At 37.9% G+C, this 26,401-nt stretch overlaps 1 protein-coding gene across 4 annotated transcripts in view; it reads left to right on the top strand.

Moving 5' to 3' along the window:
- dclk1a (doublecortin-like kinase 1a) overlaps positions 1-26,401 on the top strand; it is a 345,606-nt gene that overhangs the window by 273,494 nt on the left and 45,711 nt on the right. For 2 of the 4 annotated variants that reach the window (XM_043692070.1, XM_043692071.1), the window contains exons 12-17: positions 5,819-5,952; positions 8,188-8,265; positions 17,148-17,244; positions 21,775-21,855; positions 23,896-23,949; positions 25,981-26,094. In XM_043692070.1, the coding sequence (XP_043548005.1) occupies positions 5,819-5,952; positions 8,188-8,265; positions 17,148-17,244; positions 21,775-21,855; positions 23,896-23,949; positions 25,981-26,094 (558 nt within the window). The remainder of the gene's footprint in view (positions 1-5,818; positions 5,953-8,187; positions 8,266-17,147; positions 17,245-21,774; positions 21,856-23,895; positions 23,950-25,980; positions 26,095-26,401) is intronic. The other 2 variants (XM_043692072.1, XM_043692073.1) reach the window with 1 other exon arrangement.

The following is a 26,401-nucleotide window of genomic DNA, read 5'->3' as shown; positions in this document are numbered from 1 at the left end:
TTAGATTCCTTATAGTGTGGAATCAGGCCCTTTGGCCCAATAAATCCACACCAAGACCCATTTCCCTCTGACTAATGCATCTAACACTATGGGCAATTTAGCATGGCCAATTCACCTGACCTGCACATTTTTCGACTGTGGGAGGAAACCAGAGCATCCCCACACAGACACGGGGAGAACGTGCAAACTCCACACAGACAGTCGCCCGAGGCTGGAATCGAGCCTGGGACCATGGTGCTGTGAGGCAGCAGTGCTAACCACTGAGCCACCGTGCCACCCCACTATTGGAAAATGCAGCAGCCAACTTGAACATGGTGAGTCTGTCCAACCAACATTAGTGCACTGATCAGATAATGACCTGACACTCCTCCAAGTGACAATTATGATCAGATTGACACTCTGTGTCTATTTCTTTCAGTTCATGCTGAACTCCACATTACTAGCTGGCAATTCTGATGCTGTCTCCTTCAGAAATACAGAGCCTACTTGAAAACAAATAGATCTCCTCGGATTGGGGGAGGTCAGATTGTATCCCCTTTTGCAGCAGTCACTGAGCCGCGTCTTGAGATTTAAATGTTTAACAGCATGGCCAACCCCTGTGAAAGGGTATATGTGTAATTGTTAGTTTAGTTTGGCAACTGGATAGGGTGTCAGGGTGCCAGGTAATGAGGTGTAATTGGGTAGGTGAGTGGTGTGCTGGGTAAAGTGAGTTGATCAGTTTACTAGTTATCCAGGACTTAGACTGGATTTTTTTCTCACCTTTACCTTTCCTAGGTAACTTAAGTGAAGCAAAACTCTCTAAAGTCTCTGACCTTCGAATGGAATAGAAATTTATTGTCATGTGTACTTTTACGTGGAAAATACAACGAAAAGTTTTATAAGTCGCTCCACCACAGCACCTACATCAAAGACAGAAGTTATACAAAATATTAAAACAAAAGTACAATTAAGACAAAGCTCATCACAGTTTAGTTCATGGCTCCTGAGCTCAGGAATTAAGGAGCAATGAAATACCCTGAAGACACAACTGAGACATAACTGCCATTCTGGGACAAGGCCACCACACCAGGCCACTGGAATACTGGCCAGAAGCCTCTGTTGAAGAAAACCGCTATGCCAGCCGATACTGCCAATCCTGGACAAGATTTGGAGATGCCGGTGTTGGACTGGGGTGTACAAAGTTAAAAATTGCACAACACCAGGTGGTAGACAACCACCTGATGAAGGAGCAGCACTCAGAAAGCTAGTGCTTCCAAATAAACGTGTTGGACTATAACCTGGTGTTGTATGATTTTTAATCCTGGACAAGGCTGCCTGCAGGGCCACTGGCATACCAGGAAGACAACATTATTAGGTTTTTCAGAGCTCTCCAGATGGAGAGAAATTTCCCATTGGAATATTCAGTTTTGCAGGCAATTTCCAGAGTCTGTATCTGGGATGCACATGATCGCAATGCATAACTCCAGTCTGTGTTACTCCAGCAGCTGTCTGCCCACCAGAGTATCTGGATCACTGTGCTTTTAGAGATGTGTATTCATTACAATATTGGAAGAATGACCCAGCTGTTCCACCAAGAGATGTTCACATACACCTGAAAGGGCATTTCCAACAGTCCAGCAATCCTTTAATTCTGCGGTGATGCGTCATTCTTGATTTTATGCTTGAGTCTTTGATATGATTCTGGAATGCATAAATTTCTAAGTTAAATGTCAGAATATATAGACTACTGAACTATAGCTGATACTCCCGCAAGTAAGGTATGATAATTGCCAATAATTATCAGAGATATTAAAACTATCTAATGATTACCTAGAGATACTAAAACTACCAATGCAAAAATCAGCAAGTAGCAAACAGGGACCAATTAGCATTGAGGAAAAAATAAACTAATGAGCTTTAAAAAAAATCTTTGGACTACTGTCTTATTTTGCAAGGAAATATATCAAAAAATGGTTGCTGATATCATAAACCACGTAAACAAATGCGTAATTCATAACAAAACTGAACACATTTTCCAAAATCCAGTTTAAGGCTTCTTTCCCAATACAATAAACAGCCAGTTTTTTTATTAACCTGCACCTACCAGACCAGGAATGTGTGGTTGAGCAAATATTTCAGATAATCAAGAGGTACACATAACCGCAGTAAACCCTGACCAAATGAAGCTTCGACTCACCAGCAGTACTCAATAAATCTATGTAAAGACATTAATATACCTGCTAAAAATGATGTAAAAGCACACAGTAAGTAATAGAAATGTAATTCAAGGAGGTATACACATCACTGTTATATTTTATATTCAGCATAAATATTCCAATATTGCAGTAGATCACGTCATTAGAGGTATATAAGTTTCGTCGGTTTGTCAAGAATGCTGGTTGATAAGGTGTTGGTTACAATTAAGTTTGCTGTATATAAAAAGAAAGGTAACAATTGAAAATACATTTTATAAATGATTCTAAGATTGGTCATTCCTGCTCATGTACTGGAGCTTGATATTTGTAAGTTCCAGTCTATCTCACGAATATGTCTGCACAGGCATTAGTCCTCAGAACATCTCTGCATCAGTTATCTGCCCAGAATTATCTTTATTGCCAGGTTTATTTTCAGGACCTGACTAAGTATCAGAAGTGTTTCTGAAAATATGTTGCTGGAAAAGCACAGCAGGTCAGGCAGCATCCAAGGAACAGGAGAATCGACGTTTCGGGCATAAGCCCTTCTTCAGGAATGACATAAGAAGGGCTTATGCCCGAAACGTCGATTCTCCTGTTCCTTGGATGCTGCCTGACCTGCTGCGCTTTTCTAGCAACACATTTTCAGCTCTGATCTCCAGCATCTGCAGCCCTCACTTTCTCCCCAGAAGTGTTTCTCCCAACCTCAGGCATTCAACTTTATTGCCATCAGTTGTCAGCTAACTGGACATACACTTCAACTCATACTTGCTTAAATTTGAGCCTAATAGCATACTTTTTGTTTTATTCACTTGTGGGACATGGGGGTCACTGCCTGGGCTAGCATTTATTAACTGTCCCTACTTGCCCTTGAGAAGGTAGTGGTGAGATGATTTCCTGAACTTCATGTGTTGCAATAAACCCATAACGTCATTAGGGAGGGTTTTCCATGATTTTTATCCAACAATTCTGAAGGAATGGTGATATATTTTGAAATCTGGATGGGAGCAGCTTGGAGGAGAACTTGCAGGTGGTGATTCTTCCAGTGCACCTGCTGCCCTTGTCTTCGAAATGGAAATGGTCGTAGGTTTCAAATCTGAATTTACCCAAACAGTCTATAGATTTTTGCCATGTAAGAGATGTTCCTTGAAATGCAGGAAATAGCAAAAGTCCTAGGTTCTGCACCCAAACATGGTACTTCCCATTTCGCAGAAGCAGGAATGGAGTCAGCCATAGTGGTTTACAGAGGGTGGCTGGCCATTTAAATCACTAGCTACTTCTCCTCCTGTAGGATTTTGATAAGGACTGAAATCTAAAATCTTGGGAGGTAAAAGCATGCTTTAACCTTGTCAACTTTTTTCTTTGAGTAGGCAGAGTATCTTTTGAGAGAAAAGGTACCCTTTTTGATCTGGTCCCATTTCACATCTGAGGAAGATAAAGTCCACTTTGGGAGAAGTTAGTTGCTCCTTTTGAACAGGTCACATGCCCTTTGAGATTATTCATAGTGAATATGCTTTTGGGCAAAAAGCACATTGATTTATTGGGACTGTCAATCAGTCAAGGAATTGTCTGGAAAAGTTTAAAAAAAAAAGATTGTTTTCTATTTCAGTCTATCTGTTGACAATAGCCTGAGGATTTCCATGACTAGAATAGTGGAACAAGTCTGATTTCACAAGCATCCACTATCACTGGAGGATGCCCTTCTTTTCAGTTTGGTTGATGGCTACAATGGTTTTGGACTTTGATATAGAGTTTTAATTCCAATGTTTGTTACGCTTGAATGAAAAGTTTGATATTGTAAGACTTAATTGCGATGAAGGAATTTGAAAATAATGAATTTATTTTCGCAAATGGGTGTGCTTTTATTAACGTAGTAATGTCTGAAATACACATATTTTATTTAATGAATTTTTAAAAAATCCCTGCATAGATCCCAAATTCTGCCCATGATGGACACTAGATGTGTTGACATAGTAGATGAAGGGGGAAAAGATGACAAGTGGAGGTGTCTGGGTTGGTGTGAGTTGGTACTAAGATGTCATTGAGCCGTAAAGAACAAGGGTTAAATAGGGGGCATTGATTAGTGTAGTGGGTCTGGGGGTGCCATGAGGGCATTAGGAGTCATTGGTTCGGTTATAGGAAGTGTGGATAGTAAGGGAGTTGAGGGCAAGTGGGATGTTTTATCTGTTGCTCTTATTTTTTAAACTTTGGACCAGATTGACAGAATCTCCAGGCAGGCTTTACATCAATCCTGCTTTTCCTCCAAAACCAAATCACAATTGGGAAGATTGAGCAGTCGTTTGTAAAGGTTAGGTGTACACGGCTGGAAAATTCTTGTATTTTGCCTGAATATTGCTTGTATTTGCTATTTTGTTTCGGATGTGCAGCTTATTATTGATTTTTAATTGGAGGAGTTAAATTTGTTTTAGTTTTTCTAAAAAATCATGAATACTGCATTGGTTCTTGTACCACTTATGATGTGTGATTATGCTGTTTTCTTCACTCATGGGACATGGGCATTGTTTGCTAGGTCAGCATTTATTGGCACATTTTAAACCGTATTTTAACCCTCCCTCTTAAATCTTCGGCCTAATTTTAACTCACTTAAGATGCATTCACTTGCACAGAGTAAATGTCAGGTCCTATCCCTTCAATTACACATCCAGTAACCTATTGTACTTGTTCCAACTCCTCTTTTGGGTGTCTACTTGGTGAAATACTTCAGGGTAGCTTGCTGTATCAACAGCAATGTAAAGATGCCAATTTTTGTCATATAGCTACTGTCAAAGGTTGGAAAATAGATAGCAAACATTCTTTGCCTTCATTCATAGGAAAGTCACATTATAGCCATCTACAATTCATATCTTTAAATCTTTTGAATGCAAAGCATGTTGTTTTCTCGCTTCTTAATTCACATTCTCATTTTTGCAAGCATGTACTGCTTTGGCAACTTATGTCTTTGACCTTTGTGCTCAGCCATGTGCAGCCTTGGAACTGATGATTCCTTTAAGGCTGAAAGAAATAAAGTAAGGTGGTATTTTGAACAGTGACTAATTATTGGGTAATGATGTTTCAAATTAGTTGTTAAGGATAACAAATGCTTATTATTTCTTCTAACACCAGGGAACAATTAAGCTAGATAGTTGCTAGAAGTAGAGTGTGATTTAATGATACTCGAAAATGGATTTACTGTTTCACAGTTGAGCAATTTTTTTATAACAAATTTTGATTAGTATGCATTTTTAATGTTATTATTAGGTTGTTCTTCTGAACCAGAGAACAGTACGCTCTAATATTATATTATACTGAGAATAATACATGCAGAAAGAAGAGGGCAGTAAATCTCAAAGCAAATATCTAAAGACATTAAGGAAAATTATGAAACTCTTAGAGAAGTGCATGCATTGAATACTGATGTAGACTCTGAATGGAAATATCTTAGTTACAGGCAACTGTTACCATTACCAGATTGGTCTATTGACCCAAATTCTAGAATGCAAAGACAATGAATCCACGTCAAGTTAAACAATTCACAGAATTAATGTTCCGATTAATATAGTAAATATCAACTGATGTGCACCGGAGAGCCATTGCTTTGGCAGTGAGCAGTTACATTTACTGATTCTTTTTACATTTTGTCACCACAGGTTTATGAACATCAGGATGGAAGCAAATCTCTAAAATTAGGGGACTTTGGCCTTGCTACCGTAGTAGATGGGCCTTTGTACACTGTCTGTGGAACACCTACATATGTGGCTCCAGAAATAATTGCTGAAACTGGGTATTGTATTACTGAATATGCTCACCATGTTATTATGTGTTGCATATCCCTTTTTTCAATTATAACTTACTTCTTCTTTTGCCAATTGAAAGCTTTTTTTCCTGTTTTCTCCTGAAGTCACTTCTGGCTGTCATATGGTATCTCAATTAAATATTTCATGTATATTTCAGCTATAGACCTAAATAAGGACAAGGATAGGCTATGCAATCATGAAGAACATCACACCCAAGCTTGGAATTCTTTCTATCTTGAGCCCAGGTGTGGTGGTGGCAATTCTGATCGCTCCTATGGGATGCGCTGACTCAGTACAGATTTAAGAACTGAGACAGACTCTTGTTTAAAACAAGGTTTTTTGCATAGCTTATTAGGGCTACCAGGCTCCTGAACAGACTTCACACACTAGCTCCAGCCAAATAAGATTGCTGACTGGCTACAAAAGTACAAAAGACCCACTATTAAATGGGCCCTCCTGTCAGGCGGTCTTAGTGAGTCTCAGCCGTTTTCCATTTAGCTTGCAGTTGACTTCGGGAGACCCACAAATTGGTAACCATCTGCTTAATTGATGTCCTCATACAATATAAAAGCATTTTGGTGCTATATCAGGTTTGTCTTTATCTGCTAAGGCCATCTGAAAAGTTCTGTTTCAAATTTACAATGTATATAGAGGACATTTCACTCGTATCAGTGTCAGTGCGCGGTTCTTTGATGTGTATACAGGACCTGTAATCTGTGAATCAGTTATGAGTGCTTTCTATGTGATGGAATAGATGCCTAAGTACAGTGCATGAACAGATATTCTCTTAGTTAAAAGAAGACCACTTTTCTTGATAAATCGGTGGCAGAAATATGTTTTAAATTTAGTTCTAGAATATTTGCTGACCTGATTCATATTTACTTTTAACTTACCATATATAGTTAAGTAAAAGTTGAACTCATGTAAAAGTTGACCCTGTATTTTGGCCAAAAAAATATGGAATTTTCCATATATCTTGTGTAAAAGGGGACCCTCGTTCTTCACAGATAACAGATCAACATTTGTGAGTCAAGGTATTTTCCTGTACATAAATATTACGATGAGGAAATGAGTCTTTTTGTGCTATGATGTGTTTTGATGTACAAATCACACCGATTTGGCACAAAAGTTTAAGATGCAGCAGGTCAGAGACAGGTGACAATCTCCCTTTGCGTGCAGCTCAGCTGAGCTTAGTTCCCCTTAGCACTTGTGGAATACAGTCAGAAGGATAGAATTTCAGATTTTAAGGCAAGTACTGGTTGATGCACCAATGAATTACCATAATTCATTGTGATTTTGCTCTTTATTAATTTAGAGATTGATTGGGCTTCTGCTAATGAAATGGTATTTTGGGTGTAGCATGAATTTCAGCCCCTCAAAAGTAGTATCAATGTAACAGTTGATCCTATAAATTTAACCTTAAAAAATAGTCTCAAAAATTTGACTTTTACACAAGTATATACAATAATTTTTACTTGTTACAACCCTACTAATATCTCAAATTCCACATGTTCTTAAAAGCTTCAGGTAAATTTTCTATGCTTAACAAATATATTATCTGAAATAGATTATTCATTATTTAAAACCAGGTGACAGCTCTCAGGTCAGAGTTTACTTAAGTTAATACTTAAGCTTGAATATAGCTTGAAAACACTCTTAACCAAACCTCAAAAAAGCATTTCCTTTTGCAATAGTGAGCCATTTCGATTGGATGTATAAGCACTTCTTGTGCCAACTTGATTGCCAATTTAAGGGGAGATTTTGAGATAAAACAGCAGAGCTCTTTTCATGTAGAGCTTGTGAAGCATCTGTTGATTTCTGTTGATTCAAACCTATATCTCAGAAATGAGAGTAACTTTAACTTTTACTTTGTTGCTTTCTGCTTTATTATTATAATGATTTTTAAGTCACAAGTCAGTATTTCTTCTTTGAAGAGATGGATCAAGTCACTTTTATTTAGAATTCTGCCTACTCACCCAACTGGAAGCTAATAAAACACTGACTGAGACATCAAAACAACTTTAGTACTATCTTAGAGTGATAGCTCTCTAATTGAGAGACAAAAACATCGTTATTCATTAGGATAGTGTATGGTGTCTCTTAATTATAATGTAGCATTTTCTCTGATAAATATGCGTGAATCTTATAGTAATTCATATTATGCAAATCGGGGCAGGGCTTGATTATACTTCACATTTCTAATGTGGACCTTTTCTTCAAAGCTATGGTCTGAAGGTGGACATCTGGGCTGCTGGTGTGATTACTTACATTCTACTTTGTGGTTTCCCTCCATTTCGTGGGTAAGTACAGTGCACATTCTTTCTGGTTTTGGCATTTTCTATATTTTTTTCAGTCCTGGCAGATGAATGTTTAACAGAGTCATATGGTGTTCCATTGTAAAAGGCATTAACCTGTTTACTCTAATGAGTTAATGATAAAAAACTTGTTTTTATATAGTGCATTTGAAGTAGGCAAGCATTCAAAAATGCCTCACAATAGTGTACCTAAGCCAAATAAGGTAATATTAGGATTGGTGACTGATAGCGTGGTCCAGTACACAAGTTTTGAAGATGGTCTTAAAGGAGGTAAAAGTGGAGAGACAGAATTTGAGGAAACATTATAATTTAGTACCTAGATGGCTGAAAGCATAGCCACCAAAGGTGGAATGAAGGAAATGGAAATGTGTAGATGGACTCCATGGTTGGAGAAACACAGATTTCTTAGAGGATTATAGGACTGGAAGAGGTTACAATTGAGAGGATAAAAGCCATGAAGACATTTGAACATGAGGATGAGAATTTTGAAAATTGAAATGTTGCTGGATTTGGGAGCCAATGTAAGATTGTGAAAACAGACCCATTGCGACTTAGGATGTGGAACACAAAGTGTTTACTCAGCTTATTTATGGAGTTTGGAAGCTGGAAGGCCAACTAGGGTAGCATTTAAATAGTCAGTAGCAATAAACTGAGGTAAAGATGAAGATCAGCAATGTTACCAAGATGAATGTGTATTGTCTTTGGGATGGTGAGGTCAAAAATTTGTAGATTTTTGGTTGTAGGTTGTATATGCTTAAGTGTGATACGAAGACAACAAACAGTCCAGATCAAGCAGAGAAATGGATGGAATTTGTGGTGAGAGATTGTGATAGAAGGTTGAACACAATTGCTTCAGACCTCCCAGTATGTAATTGAAGAAATAGTGGTACCTCTAGGACTGGATATCAAATGAGTGGCTTGACAGCACAAAGGAAATGCAGAGACCAAGAGAGGCAGTGTACAGTAGAACCTGTCTATTCCTTCAGATGATGTTATTGGGAGTTAAAAGGTAGCTGAGAAATTGGAAGAAGCCAAGGATAGGTCTTCCAGAAGTGAAGTTATGGGCGCAAGAAGAGAACATGATTTAGGTGATTCTCTGGCAGCAATTGAATAATTAAGAGTAGGACAAGCCAACCTATTGGAGCTGAGTAACAGAAAAGACCTGGTAGAGACAAACACTGTGGTGAGTGTGTCAATGGCTGTGGATTGGTCAAAAAGAACAAAAGGGAACAGTGAAAAATGATCACAACTCAAAAGATATCATTTATGACTTATCTCGCCATTTCAGTGTTGTATCAAAGGCAAAAACGCTCACAGTCACTCCCTGAAATCTATCTCTTTGATAAAGCTTTTGGTCACCTGCTATACTACAGCTTTATTTGGGCTAATATCAAATATTGTCTTGGAACGTACCTGTGAAGTGTGCGGGGACATTTTACTGTGTCAAAGATATTTTAGAAATTCAAGTTGTTGTTTAGATTTGCCCATGGTCGTTTTTTTTAAAACGTAGATTTCGACAACAGATTGGGATTATTAGTACCACCTAGTATGGGGTCAGAGAGAATTTGGGTAGTCGGCAGTTTTATGGGAAAAGAGCAGGAAATGTTTACATAACAAGATGTGCTTGGGAAGACCATAAGAAAAGAAAGGAGAGAAATTAGAGGAAAGTGCAAGTTCAGGGCTAGGGAATTAAAGTAGGCAGTGAAATTGTCTATTAAAATAGTAAGGAGATAAATGTCATACAAATTTTTAAAAAATTCATTTATTAATAACCCAAGTGTAGTTTTTAATCTTATATAATTAGTTGTTTTCATCCGTGCATGCGCTTATGTATATTAAGTTTATTTAAAATTCTGTCTCAAAAATAATATATATTGAAATAATTCAAGTTTTCAAAAGACTGTGAATATATCAAGTTGATAAGTATTTGTGAATATACTGTCAATGTCTTATTATCTCAGTCAACTATGAATTTATCTCTCTCACTTGGCCTGATAGCTCCCCAAATTCTTTCTGGAACAGCTATGAATAATCATTTAACGCTAGGTGATTATTCATCATCTTCAAATAATTATTCACAGGTTCAACTAAAGTTCATACGAGTAAAGGTCAACTGGGATTGGTTGATGATGAGATAAATAGTATTATAAATGATGAGCTGAAAGAGATAATCAATTACTATCAAGTATCTGTAACACCTTCTATTACAGTCTTAGCAATGGCAGCCAACTAATCGTAAAACCCTATATTCCATCACAGTGCAATACCAAAGCTCTCTGTATGCCTCAGTGAATTAGTTAACTGAATTCAGCAGTGTCTTAAATTTTCTAATATAAATAGAATCTAAGACAAGTAGACCTTTCTGCATGGCTAAGTCTGAAGTTTGACTTACTCATAGTATTTAAGATGCTAGGCTTCAAATATCTATCAGTGTGTTCATTAGTGCGTAGCCATCACAGACTGTTTGCAAGCTATTTTGTTGTGCAGTTTTATGACAGCATACTAAATTTTATCCAAAGATATGCTGTACCTAAGGATTAATCCAGTAATCAGGTCCTGATCTCACCGAGGTCACTGTAAGCAAACACAGAACAGAAACAAAGCAAAAGGAGAAGATGCTGGAAACATGCTGACAGCATCCACAGAGAAAACAGAAACCAATGACTCCTTTTTAGGAAAGGACAAAAAAGTCAAGAGAGTCACTAGGATCATTACATTGGCGCATTGTACTGACTGATCTCAAAGTGACTTGCCTCAGGCTTGGCAGAAGTTTAAAAAAAAATGAACAGGACTTTTGCAACGTCACTCCACATATATATTCGATGGAAATGTTTACATGTCTTAGTATGATTTCCAAGTACTCCTGTAAAATTAATTACTTTTACTTTAATGTGTTCTATATTGGGCAAATCAAGCATTTCAAATAGTTACATTCAGCACCATATTCATGCACTGATGAATACATACAGCACAAAAGAAGACCCTTCAGCCCATCATATCCATACCAGTCAACAAGGATGCTACTATTGCTAATCCCCTTTTCTATTTCTTAGCCCATAGTCATGGAAGCTATGGCAGTATCTAAATACTGCTTGAATACTTTAACTGTTTCTGAAACAAACATCCGTTTAAGCAGAAAGTTTGAGACACCTAGCATCCTCTGTGTGAAAATAAATTCTCAACTCTCCTCTTAGCCTTCAACCCCTTACCTTATATCCATAATCCCCTGGTTACTGATCCCTCTACCATTAGAAAAGGTGCCTTCCTATCCATTGTCATTTTAATCTTTTACACCTCTGTCAGGTCCTCTCTCAACCTTTGCTGCTCCAAGGAAAAGAGCCTCAGCCTGTCCAATCTTTCCTCATCACTCAGACCCTCCAGCCCAGACAGCAACCTGATAAATCCCCTCTGCACCCTCTACAGTGCAATTACATCTTTCTTATTAGCTCAGAATGTGTGTTGGCTAACTAATAAAAGACAGAATTGAGATAATAGGAATATTTCCAGGATGGAAGCCTGTAACTAGTGGTGTGCCATGGGGATCAGTGCTGGGGCCACAATTATTTACAATATATATTAATGACTTGGTTGAAGGAAATGAATGTACCAAAGCTAAATTTGTAGATGATTGGTGGGATGGAAAGTAGTGAGGATGACATATAGAGTCTGCAGAGGGACATTATCAGATTAAGTGAGTGGGCAAACACTTGGCAGATGGAATATAATGTAGGGAGAAATGCGGTTATGCATTTTGGCAGAAAGAATAGAGGACAATAATATTATGTAAATGGAGAAGGATTGCAGAGAGTTGCAGCTTAGAGGGATTTGGTGTTGGGGTCCTCGTGTATGAATCACAAAAAGCTAGCATCCAAATTCAGCAGGCAATGTGGAAGGCAAATACACTATTTGCCTTTATTTCAAAGGGAATACAGTATAAATGTGGGTAAGTCTTGCTAAAATTATAGGAGACACTAGTCAAACCACAGCTGGAATACTATGAGCAGTTTTAGTCCCCTTATCTAAAAGACATATTTGGCATTGGAGGCAATCCAGACAAGGTTTACCAGATTAATTGTGAGGAACTGTTTAATGAGGAGAAGTTGAACAGGTTGGGCTTGTAGTTATTGGAGTTTAGAAGGCAGGAGATCTTATAGAAGCATGCAAGATTCTTTGGCGTAGATGCAGAAAGATTGTTTCCCCTTGTGGAAGAGTCTAGGGTTAGAGGGCATAATCTCAGAGTAAGGGGTCACCCTGTTAGGACAAAGATGGGGATTTTTTTTTCTTTGAAGGTTGTCAATCTATAGAATTCTTTACTACAGAGGGCTGTTGAGGCCAGGTCATAAGGTATATTCAAAGTTGAGATAGACAACTGTTTAATAAGTAGAGAATCAAGGTTACAGGTCAAGGAAGAAAGTGGATTTCAGTATTATCAGATCAACCATGATTTAATTGAATGGCTCAGCATTGTTACCAAATAGCTCATTTTGCTCCTTTATCTTGTGGGCCCACCCTTTTTAATTTATAGGAACAGATTTATCCTGTGCTCTCGTTATTTCCTCCTTGACTTCCTCATGTTGCTTTGACAGTTTTATCTGCAAGTAGCTGCTCCCAGTCCACTTGGGTCATCATATATTAAATTGTATATTAAATTGAACTATTTTCTAGAGCAAACACTGTGAACTGAGTGAAAGTGAGGACTGCAGAGGCTGGCCCTCATGACTTTATAAACCTCTAAAGGTCACTCCTCACCTCCTATGCTCCAGTGAAAACATCCAAGCTTATCCAGCCTATCTTTATAATTCAAACCCTCAATTCCTGGCAACATCCTCATAAATCTTTTCAGAATCCTCTCCAATTTAATAACATCCTTCCTGATGAAGGGCTTTTGCCCAAAACATCGATTCTCCTGCTCCTCTGATGCTGCCTGACCTGCTGTGCTTTTCCAGCATCACACTCTCGACTGTGAACTGAATGGTTTCCTCTGCTATTTCATTCTCTGATTCTATATGTTTTCATTTCTAGTTTGTTTTTCTGTTACACCAGGTCCTAAGAATACTGCCTTTAACAAATGGTAATTAGATTCATAGACTCGGAGAGTCATATAGCATGGAAACAGAGCCTGCAGTCCAACTAGTCAACGCCAACCATGTTCCCAAACCAAACTATTCCCACCTGCCTGGGCTTGACCCATATCACTCCAAATCTTTCCTATTCATATGTTTATCCAAATGTCTTTTAAACATTGTAATTGTACCTACATCCACCACTTCCTGCAGCAGTTCATTTCACATATGAACCACTGTGTATAAAAAAGTTGTCCCATGTCCTTTTTAAATCTTTCTCCTCTAACCTTAATAATATGCCCCCTTGTTTTGAACTCTCCTATCCTAGGGAAAAGACCCTTCCTATTCACCTTAACTATGGTCCTCATGACTTGATAAACCTCTAAACCTCAATCTCTGATGCTCCAGTGAAAAAGCCCAAGCCTATCTTTATAATTGAAACCCTCAATTCCTGGCAACATTCTCATAAATCTTTTCAGAACCATCTCCAATTTAATAACATCCTTCCTGTAGCAGGGTGATCAGAACTGTACACTGTACTCCAGAAGAGATCTTACCAACATCCTGTGCAACCTCAACATGACATCCCAACTCCTATACTCAAAGATCTGAGCAATGAAGGCAAGCATGCTAAATGCCTTCTTAACCACCCTGCCTACCTGTGATGTAAATTTCAAGGAATTATGTATCTGAACCCCTAGATCCCTCTGTTCTACAACACTACCCATTATACAATTACAGTCTGCCCTAGTTTGTTTTACCAAAAAGCAATACCTTGCATTTATCAAAATTAAACTCCATCTGCCACTTCTCATCCCATTGACCCAATTGATCAAGATCCCTTTGTAATCTTAGATAACCTTCTTCACTGTCCACTATATGACTAATTTTGGCATCAGCCACAAACTTACTAACCATACCTCCTAAATTCCCATCCAAATCATTTATATAAATGACAAATTGTTTACTTTTTTTTATAATGGTGATGAGTAGGCTTCAGTGAACATCTTAATTGCCAAGGATCAGTTAGGCGAATGTCAAAGTATTTTGTAGTTCTAACTACAGATCCTGGAGGCATATTTCCATTGTTAAACATACTTAAAAAGACATCAATGATCATTAAAAGATTGAGACACAGTTATTATAGTTTTTCCAGTAGTATTTTCTAAATCAAACTTTATTTATTAAATAAAACAGTATGCGCTGAAGGAAGTCACCAGGTCTTGTAGTATTTATGGAGAGTGAAATAGAATTAATGTTTCAATTCCAATGGGACTGTTCTCTGGAAATTTTATTTAATTGCAATTTATTATTAATATGGAATAATAAGAAATAAACTATTTCAATTAGGGCTGGTAAGGATGTTAACTTTGCTCCGTTCTGATTGTTAGTATGCTTTGGTGTGCTTTGGCTTACACTTAAGCGCAAATTCTAATGTTGGACTGAAAAGATCAAAAGTCCTGCTTCCAGAAGAGATGTTAAACTGAGACACAGAATCCTGACCAACATTCATTGCTCAACCTATAGCCTCAGGAACAAATCAACAGGCCATTTTGTCTTCCTGCTATTTAAGAGACTGAGTACTGTGCAATTTGACTGCTGTGCTTGCCTGCAAAACACCATTGACTAAAATTGAAAACAGTTCTTTGGCTATAAAGCACTGGAGAAATCTATTTTTCATTTTTCATGCTGGTTGTTATTAGACTCTTTTTATTCCTAAAAGCACCACCTTTGACTGTCTATCAGTTGTACAACAGGATTGTATAGTATTTTCTCCTCTCTTTAAAGGTTCAAACTGTAATTGAGTATTTCATGATAACCAGCTAACTTTATGTGAACCTAGACAGTAGGCGCCCTTTAAATTACATAGACATTGCATTTTAACCCAATCAAGCGACATGCACAGTTTCCAGGTCACTGAAAATCTCTCTACGTAACTATCCTCTTTAGCATGGGATCATTGACTTCAATAGCAGAACCTACTACCACCCCAGCTGAGATCAGCTAACTCATCACAAATCAGGGATCAAACCAGAGAGCTTTCATGGTCTTTTTGATTATTCCATCATGTGTAATAATGCACTGAGGCAGCAGTGGCATTTAGATCAATCAAATTCTTTCTGAATACAATACTTTTTATATAATTTTGTATCTTATGTTTAAAAAATTGTTAACATGAATCTTAAAAATTTAACTCAGCTGTTTTTAAGAAAAAAATTCAGAAACTTTCTCTAGCCGAGAAAAACATGTTTAAATCCTGGCAGCAAAATATGTTATGAATTAAAGAAGTGATTGACTGAAGAAGAGTGGCTGCTCAAATACCTTTGTGTTCTGTTTCATGGCTGCACCAAAGAGAGCCAGAGCTGTTATCAATAGAGATAAAAGTAATTTTCAAAGTTAAATATTCAAATCCAGATTCACTTTCTTTATGTTGCAAAACATAAAGCACTAATATTGCAATTTCTCATCAGATCAACTGACGCAGAATACATCCAAAATATATTTGGAATATTTAAATAGATCTCTCGGTGTCCTCATAAACTTACTTTCAATGCCCTCTAATAGTACTCTATTCCAAAGATTTCACTGAATCTTCCCTTTCATGTATGGAAACTAGACTCCAGTTTGAAATGGGCTGTCTTGACCTATGTTTTCTTGTATTTATAACAGGTGACTAAAGACAGCATCAATGGAACATTACTTCTCATGAATTGTTGCCAAATTACATTACACCTTGCTTTCTCCAACAGAGTCTTTGAGCTTTACCCATCTCTGCCCACTATAAACTTCAGAATATTTTAGCCATGCCCTTATCAACAACATAACTTCTAGATCTTCACCTATATTTTTCCCAAACTTCATTAAGCCTCTCATGAACAAAGAAATTACTTTCAAGATTTTTGCCAACATCTTTAAGTCTGAACTGACTTTGACGCATTCTATTTGGTCATCTCCTCAGGAGGCTCAGAACTTCTGGCATACCCTCCACTCTCAGATACAAATTTGCCTTCACTTCACTCTGCTATCTGTAACCACTGTTATAACTAGCTACTTCTGTCCTTTAGAAAGCCCTTACACAATCTTCAAAATGCTCTCTCTTTCTATCAAATGTCCCCTAACATCTTTTAGTTGAACTATGTTTTTGGCTACCTACCTCTTCATTCCTTCTGAGCAATTTTCTCTTTCATATGGTGTCCATTTTCCTTTGCTTCAAAAACTGTTTTCAGACATGAGAGTTATTATAACAATTCTGGCAACTCATTTTACTCATAATTAAGAAATGCTACACTTACCATATTACCATGGCAACAGCTAGGATTGTAAAAGTATTCCAACAGATAAGACACTATTTTCCCCTTTTTGCAACCAGTGTAGGGGGTTGGGTGTAAGGTGGTGACTAACATGTCACCTCCGCTGTTGAGAGAACCCATCTGATGGTGAGCCAATCAGATTAAGAGCCTATAGGTAAGACAGGGCAAGTTTGTAGGCCAGTAGCAGGCCCACACTTGCATCCCAAAGCTGAGCGCTTCGGGGTCATGATCCTCTAGCTTCCCATTCATGTGTCTAATTGCTTCCAAATTGGGGCATTTGGAGGCTTCTCCACACTCCCAACTCGGCAGGCAGGTTACCCTGGCTTTCCAGGTGGGAAACTAAGCACATTTTTCATCCGCCAAACCACATATAAGTATTCCATTGTGGTTACAAGCATACTTTTATCTATTTTATTACAAAATTGCTTAATGTATTTCACAAAGATTAGGAAGAGGTGTCAGTAACTAAAATGCAAAATTTTCTTATTGACAGGCACAGCAATGACCAAGATGTTCTATTTGACCAGATACTGATGGGGCATCAGGAATTCCCATCACCATATTGGGATAATATTTCTGACTCTGCAAAAGTGAGTATCTGCCAATATTAGCCAGAAATCCATTAAGGTGAAGGGCATGCATGCAAGTTAAATGATTTATGGTACCTTACTGAGATCGATAGCACCTGTTGTTTGAAACATAGATTTATGGGGAAACCTAGGGTCCAAAACACATCTTTGTCTGCTTGTACTTTTCAGGTAAGTTATATTGGTGATGAAATTAGTGTGCACACAGTGAATGGCTATTGGAAATATGGTTAGCGTGACTATTTGACTCCTAAGGTATAATTTCAAAACCAAGTGTTAGAGGATTGGTATCTAAAGAGATCATCAATCAATGGTGGCTCAATGGTTAGCATTGCTGCCTCACAGGGACTAGGATTCTATTCTACCTGGCAGTGGCTGTCTGCATGGAATTTGCACGTTCTCCCAGTGTCTGCATGAGTTTCCTATGGGTGCTCTAGTTTCAATCCACAGTGGAGTCTGCACAGTCCTTCAAAGATTATCCCATCTAGACCGCCTCCCCCCCCCATTATCTCTGTAACCCTGCATTTCCCATGGCTAATCCACCCAGGCTGCTTATCCCTTGACACTCTAGGGCAGTTCACCATGGCCAATCCAGATAAACTGCACATCTTTGGACTATGGGATCCACAGTTACTGAGCCGTTATGTCACCCTATTGCTCTTGACATAAAGAAGCTCCCCACTGGACTTTTTACTTGATTTTTCCAACCTTCTTGCCATCATCCACATCATTCCACCCATAGTGTGACTTCACGATCATATGCTTCTTGGTGTTTATCTATTGCCCACTAGCCTACCTACTTGAATCTCTGAAAGGACAAAAAGCAAAAAGGGCAAGTTTGTAGGATAAAGAGGGGCAAAAGTAGGAGATGCATTCTTTCACCCATAAGCAGCTTGTAAAATAAGAAATGTGTGTGATGTAAGGAGGAGAATTAGGAGTGATGACACTGTCAATGATTTCAGTCCCTCCCGTGGCCATATCCTCAGTGATTAGCATCCCAATAATAGACAGCATAGTCTACACTACAGGACTTGGGACAAAAGGCATACCTCTCTCTCTCTCTCTGATTAGCTTCTACTGCCTCTGGTTGCATGTCATCTTGCACTGACAGAGAGAGGGAAGTGAAAATGGGTTTGTACATTTTGTTTTGGTGTGGCGGTCATGGTTCATTACCAGGCAGTGTGTGCAAGCTGTGATGTGGGTGTGAGGCTTGCAGCAATGCTAAGTATATGAGGGTGTGGTGGGGCATAGGAATGTTAGGTTTGAACCTGATTGATGATGATTGTTAAGTTAATGATCGTGTGCAGTACAAGGAACATTCAAGAGTGCAGTTAAATTGCTGCAAGGCAGCCATCAGGGCTCACCACTGATCATTTAGTTGGGACTTTGGAGATGGGGGGTAAACATGGCTCCCTCTAAATGTCAGCCATATGCTTTACCTTTGATGCTTGGATAGAACTGGACAGTAAATGTCATAGAAGTTTAATTGTTCATTGCATTAAAAGATTAATTATTACAAGTGTGGTTTATGAATGGAACGATTTTGATTCCACATTTTTGGATTCTCTTGTACAATAGCACTCTTAAAATCCCTTGAAGGCACAGGCTTACACAATCTAATTGTGTTCCTTTCTACTAAATTAGAGCGCTCTGACACTGGGCGATGCATGGAAGTACTTTATTTGGACACAGACAGAATGTTGCTGAATGATAAGGTGCAGAGTAAATATACCACTCAGCGGAATTACAACCTCAGCAAATCTGCTGCAGGAGGCCAGGTGTCTCTGCATGCAGGCAGATGGAATAATTGGTTTGCAAATCTTCATTGGGCTGTTCTTGTGTCACTATCAATTCCAATCAAGAAAATATTTGAATACATCTGTAGAAATTACTGTTCTTCTCATTGTTACAATGCTGCAGGCTGGTAATATGAATATGACTTCCCTTTGCACTCAGCACACAGAGATAGTAGTGCAGTTGTTGATAAAGTATAAAATTAGAAATATGATTTCTTTTGAAAACTGCTAAAGGGGACTTTCACTCTACAGCTTGAAGGTCCTAATGTTACTGCGTTTCAAGTGATTATTATTCTGGAAGAATTTTACTTTTCTCCTTACACAGAACTTTGCTATTATACTGCAATACTTTAAAATGGTGAAATAATTCGATGTAAAATTCATTGATTTAAGTAGGTGCAGAAAATTAGGAGAGTGTGTGGATAATATGACTGTCTCAATGCTATCATAGATGATTACTGATCCCATGACTGAGATGACACTGATGGGACCATAAATCAATAATTAATTTAGTTAAGCTTATTTACCTTGATACAAATTCTAGACTTCCCTTTGGCCTGACTCAATTTATTTATTGATGTCTGGAATGTTTGTATGTAATGAAGGACAGGATGCAACTGCACCACAATGGCTGCAGCTGCAATTAGTATAATATTCTGCCATTTGTAATTATATCAATTTTGGCTAGTTCAAATGAGTGCATTTGGAATGATATTTCATGTCATGGTAAACAGGATAAAAGAATTTTTCATTGACTCAGCGAAATGTATTATATCATAATTAGATGTAGTCAAGAGAGCCAGATAAACATTTCAATTAACTTAAAGTCACACAAAGTAATATCTTACTAATGATTGCTGCATCATTTTAAATTAAAATTAGAAATATTAAATTCTAAAGTATTAGGGTTGTATGGTGGCTTGATTATTTTGCCAGATAGATGATACATCTAAGACGGTGGCAAAGTTTGGAGGGAATTTGGCCTTCATTTTTTCAGAATACAAAAAGCACAGTAGAATATTCCCACCACCTTCAAATCAGATCCCAAATAAATGTGACAGGACCCTCATTTCACCCACTTCTCTCAGTGATGCTGACTGACTATTACAGGATCTTCACCTTGCCCAGTTCTCTCAGTGATGCTGACTGCCTATCACAGGGTCCTCAACTTGCTCATAGCCCTTGAGACCATTCAATCTTGGGCTGATAAATAACAATTAACACTCGCCATGCAGATGCTAGATAGTGATTATATTTTCTTGATGTTCAATAAAATTAAGATCATATGACCAAAAGAAGTAGGAACATGAATAGCCCATTTTATCCATCGAGCATGCTGCACCATTAATATAGGATAATGGCTGATCCAACATTCCTGATGTCTACTTTCCCTGTAACACCTTCCATTGCTTAATTGCCCCAGTATTAACATCCTGGGATTATCGTTGACCAGAAATGGAACTGACCAGCAATATTAACACTGTGGCAAGAAGAACAGGTTATTCTGCCAGTTCCTAATTCCCCAAAGCTTGCCCGCCATCTATAAGGCACAAAACAGGAGTGTGATGGAATAATATCCACTTGTGGGATAGGTGTAGCTCAATAACCCTATTCAGAACAAAGTACATTTGTTTGCCATCCCAGCCACGACTTTCAACAGCCATTTTCTTTACCACTGGCGCATTGTGAAAGTAGTGTGTACCATCTACAAGATACAGTGCAGTAACTCACCAAATCATCTCCAATACCACCTTCTAAACCTGTGACCTTTATTGCCCCAGAGGTCAGGGCAGCAGCTGCATAGTCATGTAACCATTTGCATGTTTCTCTGCCAAGCCACACACCTTCACTTGGACCTATGTTGCTATTCCTTTACAGTTGCTGGTAAAAATCCTAAATCCCATGGTCTGAAACAGTTCAGAAGTCAGCTGAAGATCACCTTAACCAGGGCAATTCAGAATGGGCAATAAATGTCGAACATATGTAGAATAGCTTAGATTTTAAGCCACGATCTATAATCATCTATAAAATAATTGACTGTTCTCCAGAATTGCTGGGGAAATATTAACAATTAAAATTTCGGGGGAGCAAAAGCTTAAAATTTCACCAAACTTGAATGCATTGATTGGGAGAATTAGAGACCCTAAAGTAACCAAAAGTTTTGAATAATGGAAGAATAGATTCACTAACAAGTAGAGATTGAAGTTACTGTTAGATTTATATGAGAAAGCTTGGAAAATGTCATGACCTTTCTACACTGTTTACATGATACTTTCTAAAATGTCTGCCACATGCCATACTATTTTAACCATATTGATAAACATAGTTGAAAAGGGGATAGATTAAGAACTGAGAAGTTTTCACATGTTAAGTTATATATCTACTAAAAAGTAAAGTCATATTTATTAAAGGATCATTGAGCATGCTTCCCTACACTACAACACAACTGAAAAATTAGTAAGAGTTGGCAATTAGTTCTGGCAATTAGCACAGTGTGCTCAAAGAATTACTAAATAGTGTGGTCAGTAGAGTAGCTAATATTAGGTCATTCACCTGAAAAGTTTTTAAAAATCCATATTTATTTATCTAATTACAACAGTGTGAATTTTGGATTAGTCTACAGTTGTGCATAAACAGCAAATAATCATTTTCTAAATGTTTCCCTTTTTGGTCTAATTGAATAAATATCCTTCAACTCTACTCTTGTATTCAAATAATTATTCCTTTTACTTTATAGGAGCTCATCACTATGATGCTACAGGTTGATATAGAACAGCGATATTCTGCACAGCAGTTGTTGGATCACCCTTGGGTGAATGTAAGTCTTATTTAATGCGTGCTCGTACTTCAGATCTCTGGGACATATTACTGATGACTTTGGCAGAATGCTTAATTTTATTTTTAGGTTTCTTCTTGGTCTGTACAATTCTTTCATCTCTATAATTGGTTTAACACATTTTTTCAGATCATCTGTGATAATGGATATATGGCTAAGCTATTGTGTTCAGCATTGTCTCCCAGAAATACTGCAGATGTAAAGTGAAGCAATAACATATTGGTGATAGCTTGAATTTATATTCTTTCAAATGCAGCTGGTAGACAATGCTGGAATTACAGTTGTGTTTCCACACCTTAATGCATGTTTATACACACAGTAGTAAACATGTCTGTTATTATTATGGTACTATCACAAACTATCCAATTAAATACATAATGGAAAATGGCATTTCTGGCAAATTGAGCAACTCTATTGGTGGACAGAAATGTATAATAGTAGTTGATCAGAATGTTCATACTAAAAGGAGCATCCTGGCAAGCATACTGTTTTACTTTAAATCTATTTTACCAAATATAACATTTTACAGCAGATGGATTTTTTTTTAATTGGAAGGGTTTTCACAGGAGAGACACAAAATAAGTGTGATTATTTCCACTGTGCCAACTTTTTAAAAAGGCATTTTTAAAAATAATCTTGACTGGTTTCCTATTTTAAAATGTACAATTTGTTCAGGAAAATTTGCAATTAGATAGATTTTTTTTGTTAAACAAAGGTATTAAGGGATATAGGTTGAAGTGTTAGGCCAATGATCAGGCATGATCTCTTTAAATGGTGGAAAGAGTTGAGGGGCTAAATGGTCTACTACTGTTACTTTGTTACTGTCTTTCTATAATGTTTAAGATTTTAAGAGACTAAAACTCCATGTAAAATCAGAGAATAATACAAATAAATGGACCAGTTGCTTTTGAATAGTTAAAGACTATTCCCATACACCAGGAAACAGAGCAAACAGCTATGATTGACTGTCGATTTGAAGTTAACAGTCTGGGAAGATCACTTTTTGTAAATATTATTTTGTGCCTTTCTATTTATGAGACACTTTTTAAGAACTTTGCATATATTCCAGTACTACTCAAATCATAATTAGTTCCTTTTCCCACAGTAGACTATTCACAGAGTACTTAAACTGCATTTTAGTGTGTCAGCCATAACTCTTTTAGTAGCACTAGACAAAGTTCCAGGTCCAAGCCTCTCTTCAGGGCTTGAGCGTAAACATTATGCTGATGCATTTGTATGCGCTCATGAAATGTTGCACTGTGGAGGTGCCATTTTTCAGTTGAAATGTTACATTTCATTAAACCTGCTGACTAGAGTAGATGTGAAAGATCCCATGGCATCCTTTCTGTAGAAGAACAGGGAAGTTACTCCTGGTGTCCTGATCCATATCTATCTTTCAACCAACGTGACAAAAAACAAATGATCTCGTCATCATCACATTCCTACCTGTAGGAATTTGCTGTGAGCAAGTTGCCAACACATTTCCTACAGTACAACAGTGACCACACTTCAAAAGTATTTCATTGACTATAAATATTTGAGATGTCTCATGCTATATAAGTGCAAGATTTTCTTTCTTCCATCCCTGGTATCTTGGGATCTTTCATTTCAAATTCTTTTACGCATGCAAGTTGTTGCTCATAGATCATTATATCGAATGCTTCTAATTTTATTGCATATATTCAGTGCTGATTCATAGCATTACATCATTGCTTCGATTTACATAGCATCTCTTTAATTAGATGTTTTTTCATTCATTTACATGTGAATGTTGCTGATAGGACCATCACTTAGTTCCCATCCCTTACTTCACTTTAAGATGGTCTTATTGAGCCATCTTCTTGAATTGAAGTTCATATAAAGTAGGTACTCCCATAGTATTGTATGGAGGGGGTTTCATGACTTTGAGCCAGTGACATTGAAAGATTCATAACATGGTTCAAAATCAGGATTGTGTGTAACTCGGAGAGGAACTTCCAGGCAGTGGCATTCCTACGTGCTTATCTTGTTTGTTCTTCATAGTATGGGAGATGCACTGGAGGAAGCCTTGGTGAACTGCTGTATTGCATCCTCAAGGTGAAGTACACTTCTGCTATTGTGGCTTAATGATGGAGAAAGTAAACATTAAAGATAGTAGATGGGGTACCAATCAAGTAGGTTTTTTTTATTATTAGATTCCCTACAGGCCCTTCAGTCCAACAAGTCCATCCCGACCCTCTGAAGAGTAACCCACCAAGACACATTACCCCTGACTCATGCACCTAACACTATGGGCAATTTAGCATTGCCAATTCTCCTGACTAACACATCTTTGGATTGTGGGAGGAAACCGGAGCAAACCCGCACAGACTCCACATAGACAATCACCCGAGGCAGGAATCAAACCCGGGTCGCTGGCTCTGTGAGGTAGTAGTGCTAACCACTGAGCCACCGTGCCACCCTGTTTTTGTCAAACTTCATGGGTGTTGTTGAATCTGTGCTCATCAAGGCAAGAATTTCATTGACTATTGCCTTGCAGAAGTTGGATTTGGGGAGTTGGGAGGTGAGTTACTCGCTACAGAATTCTCAGCCTCAGACCTATTCTAGGTACTGTATTTATGCGGCTGGTCCAGTTCAGTTTATCATTGATAGTTCACCTCTGCCCTGAAAAATGTCATGATCAAATCTAAGAAGAAACAATGACTGTTTCCAAATCAAAATCAACAATGCTAATGGAAGGAATGAACCTTCCAGCCAAGGCATGTTGTAACCAATATAATTATTGCTGGAAAAACAAATAAGAACATATTTAAAAACAGCAAATCAGTTAGTTATCCAGTGAGTTAAAACATTAAAAATTGCAGTTTGAAGGCAAAAGAAAGTGCTAAAGTTCCCCTTTTCATCTTGGATCTAGATGTGGCTGCATTGCAAATAACTGAAACCAAAGGCTACACTTATCGTTCCAAGGGTAACATTAATTTGAGCCAGGCGAAAGTGAGGACTGCAGATGCTGGAGATTAGAGTCGAGAGTGTGGTGCTGGAAAAACACAGCAAGTTGGGCAGCATCCGAGGAGCAGGAGAAACGACGTTTCAGGCAAAAGCCCTTCATCAGGAATTTATTAATTTGAGCAGTCCTATTTCAACTGATCCTCTGGTTGAAAATTCTCACCTTCACAGGACGTAATGCATATTTTAGCACTGGTTGACTTCAAGGTGACCAAAGTGAGAAGTAGAAATGTTACACTGTTTAAGTAAAGGGTTTAAATGTTCAGTTTTGGTATTTTATGGGATATTAGAGTACTTTAGTCTTCAGGTATCCATGGTACATCTGACCTGGGGAACCTGCTAAATTCTTCATTGACAGAAGGCATTTGATATGCTTTCCTTTATTGGCCAGTGCATTGAGAATAGGAGTTGGGAGGTCACGTTGCAGCTGTACAGGACATTGGTTAGGCCATGATTGGAATACTGCATGCAATTCTGGTCTCCCTGCGAAAGGAAGGATGTTGTGAAACTTGAAAGGGTTCAGAAAAGACAAGGATGTTGCGAGGGTTGGAGGGTTTGAGTTGTAGGGAGAGGCAAAATAGACTGGGGCTAATTTCCCTGGAGCGTTGGAGGCTGAGGGATGATCTTATAGAAGTTTGTAAAGTCATGAGGGGCTTGGATAGGGTAAATAGACAAAACCTTTTTCCTGGACGGCATACATTTAAGGTGAGACGGGAAAGTTTTAAAAGGGACCTAAGGGGAAACTTTTTCATGCAGATGGCATGCATGTATGGACTGAGCTGCCAGAGGAAATTGTGGAGGCTGGTACAATTACAGCATTTAAAAGGCATCTGAATTGGTATGTGATTAGGAAGGATTTAGAGGGATATGGGCCAAGTGCTGGCAAATGGGACTAGATTTATTTAGGATATCTGGTCGGGATGGACGAGTTGGACTGAAGGGTCTGTTTCCATGCTGTATGCCTCTATGACTCTCTGACAAACATAAAGTATATAAATCCCATTACTCCTATTTCAGCATCATGCCAGCTTGTAATTTTCAGAGAGGTGGAAAAATTGTTTGAAAAATACTTTTCATATCATAACTTGCCTTACTTTTACCTTTTTATCCCTTTTCCTGTAGGATGATGGGTTGCCAGAGAATGAGTATCAACTATCGGTGGCTGGAAAGTTGCAGAAACATTTTAACACAGGCCCCAAACCGAGCAATACTTCAGCTGGAGTGTCTGTGATAGCAGTAAGCATCAATAATTATTAATCATTGACATTATATCCTGGAAATGACAGTATTCATTTTGTAACTGACATGGTTAAAATTCAAAGAAACATTGTTTTTCTTTCTCAGTTCCTTGATAAAGTACCTATATTTTTCTTAGCCTATCTAACCACCCTTCAAAATAAAAATAAACATCATAATGCAGTGGAATCCATGGGAACTGTAAATGTTCTGCTGTTTATTTTGTTTTAAAAACTGAAATCTCTGCAAAGAGGGATAAACAAAACACTGATTTTCATATAGTTTCTGTCAGCAAAACAAAATGGAT

The sequence above is a fragment of the Chiloscyllium plagiosum genome, chromosome 6 (assembly GCF_004010195.1).
Source record: "Chiloscyllium plagiosum isolate BGI_BamShark_2017 chromosome 6, ASM401019v2, whole genome shotgun sequence".
NCBI lineage: Eukaryota > Metazoa > Chordata > Chondrichthyes > Orectolobiformes > Hemiscylliidae > Chiloscyllium > Chiloscyllium plagiosum.
This window is presented reverse-complemented; position numbering and strand designations above follow the sequence as displayed.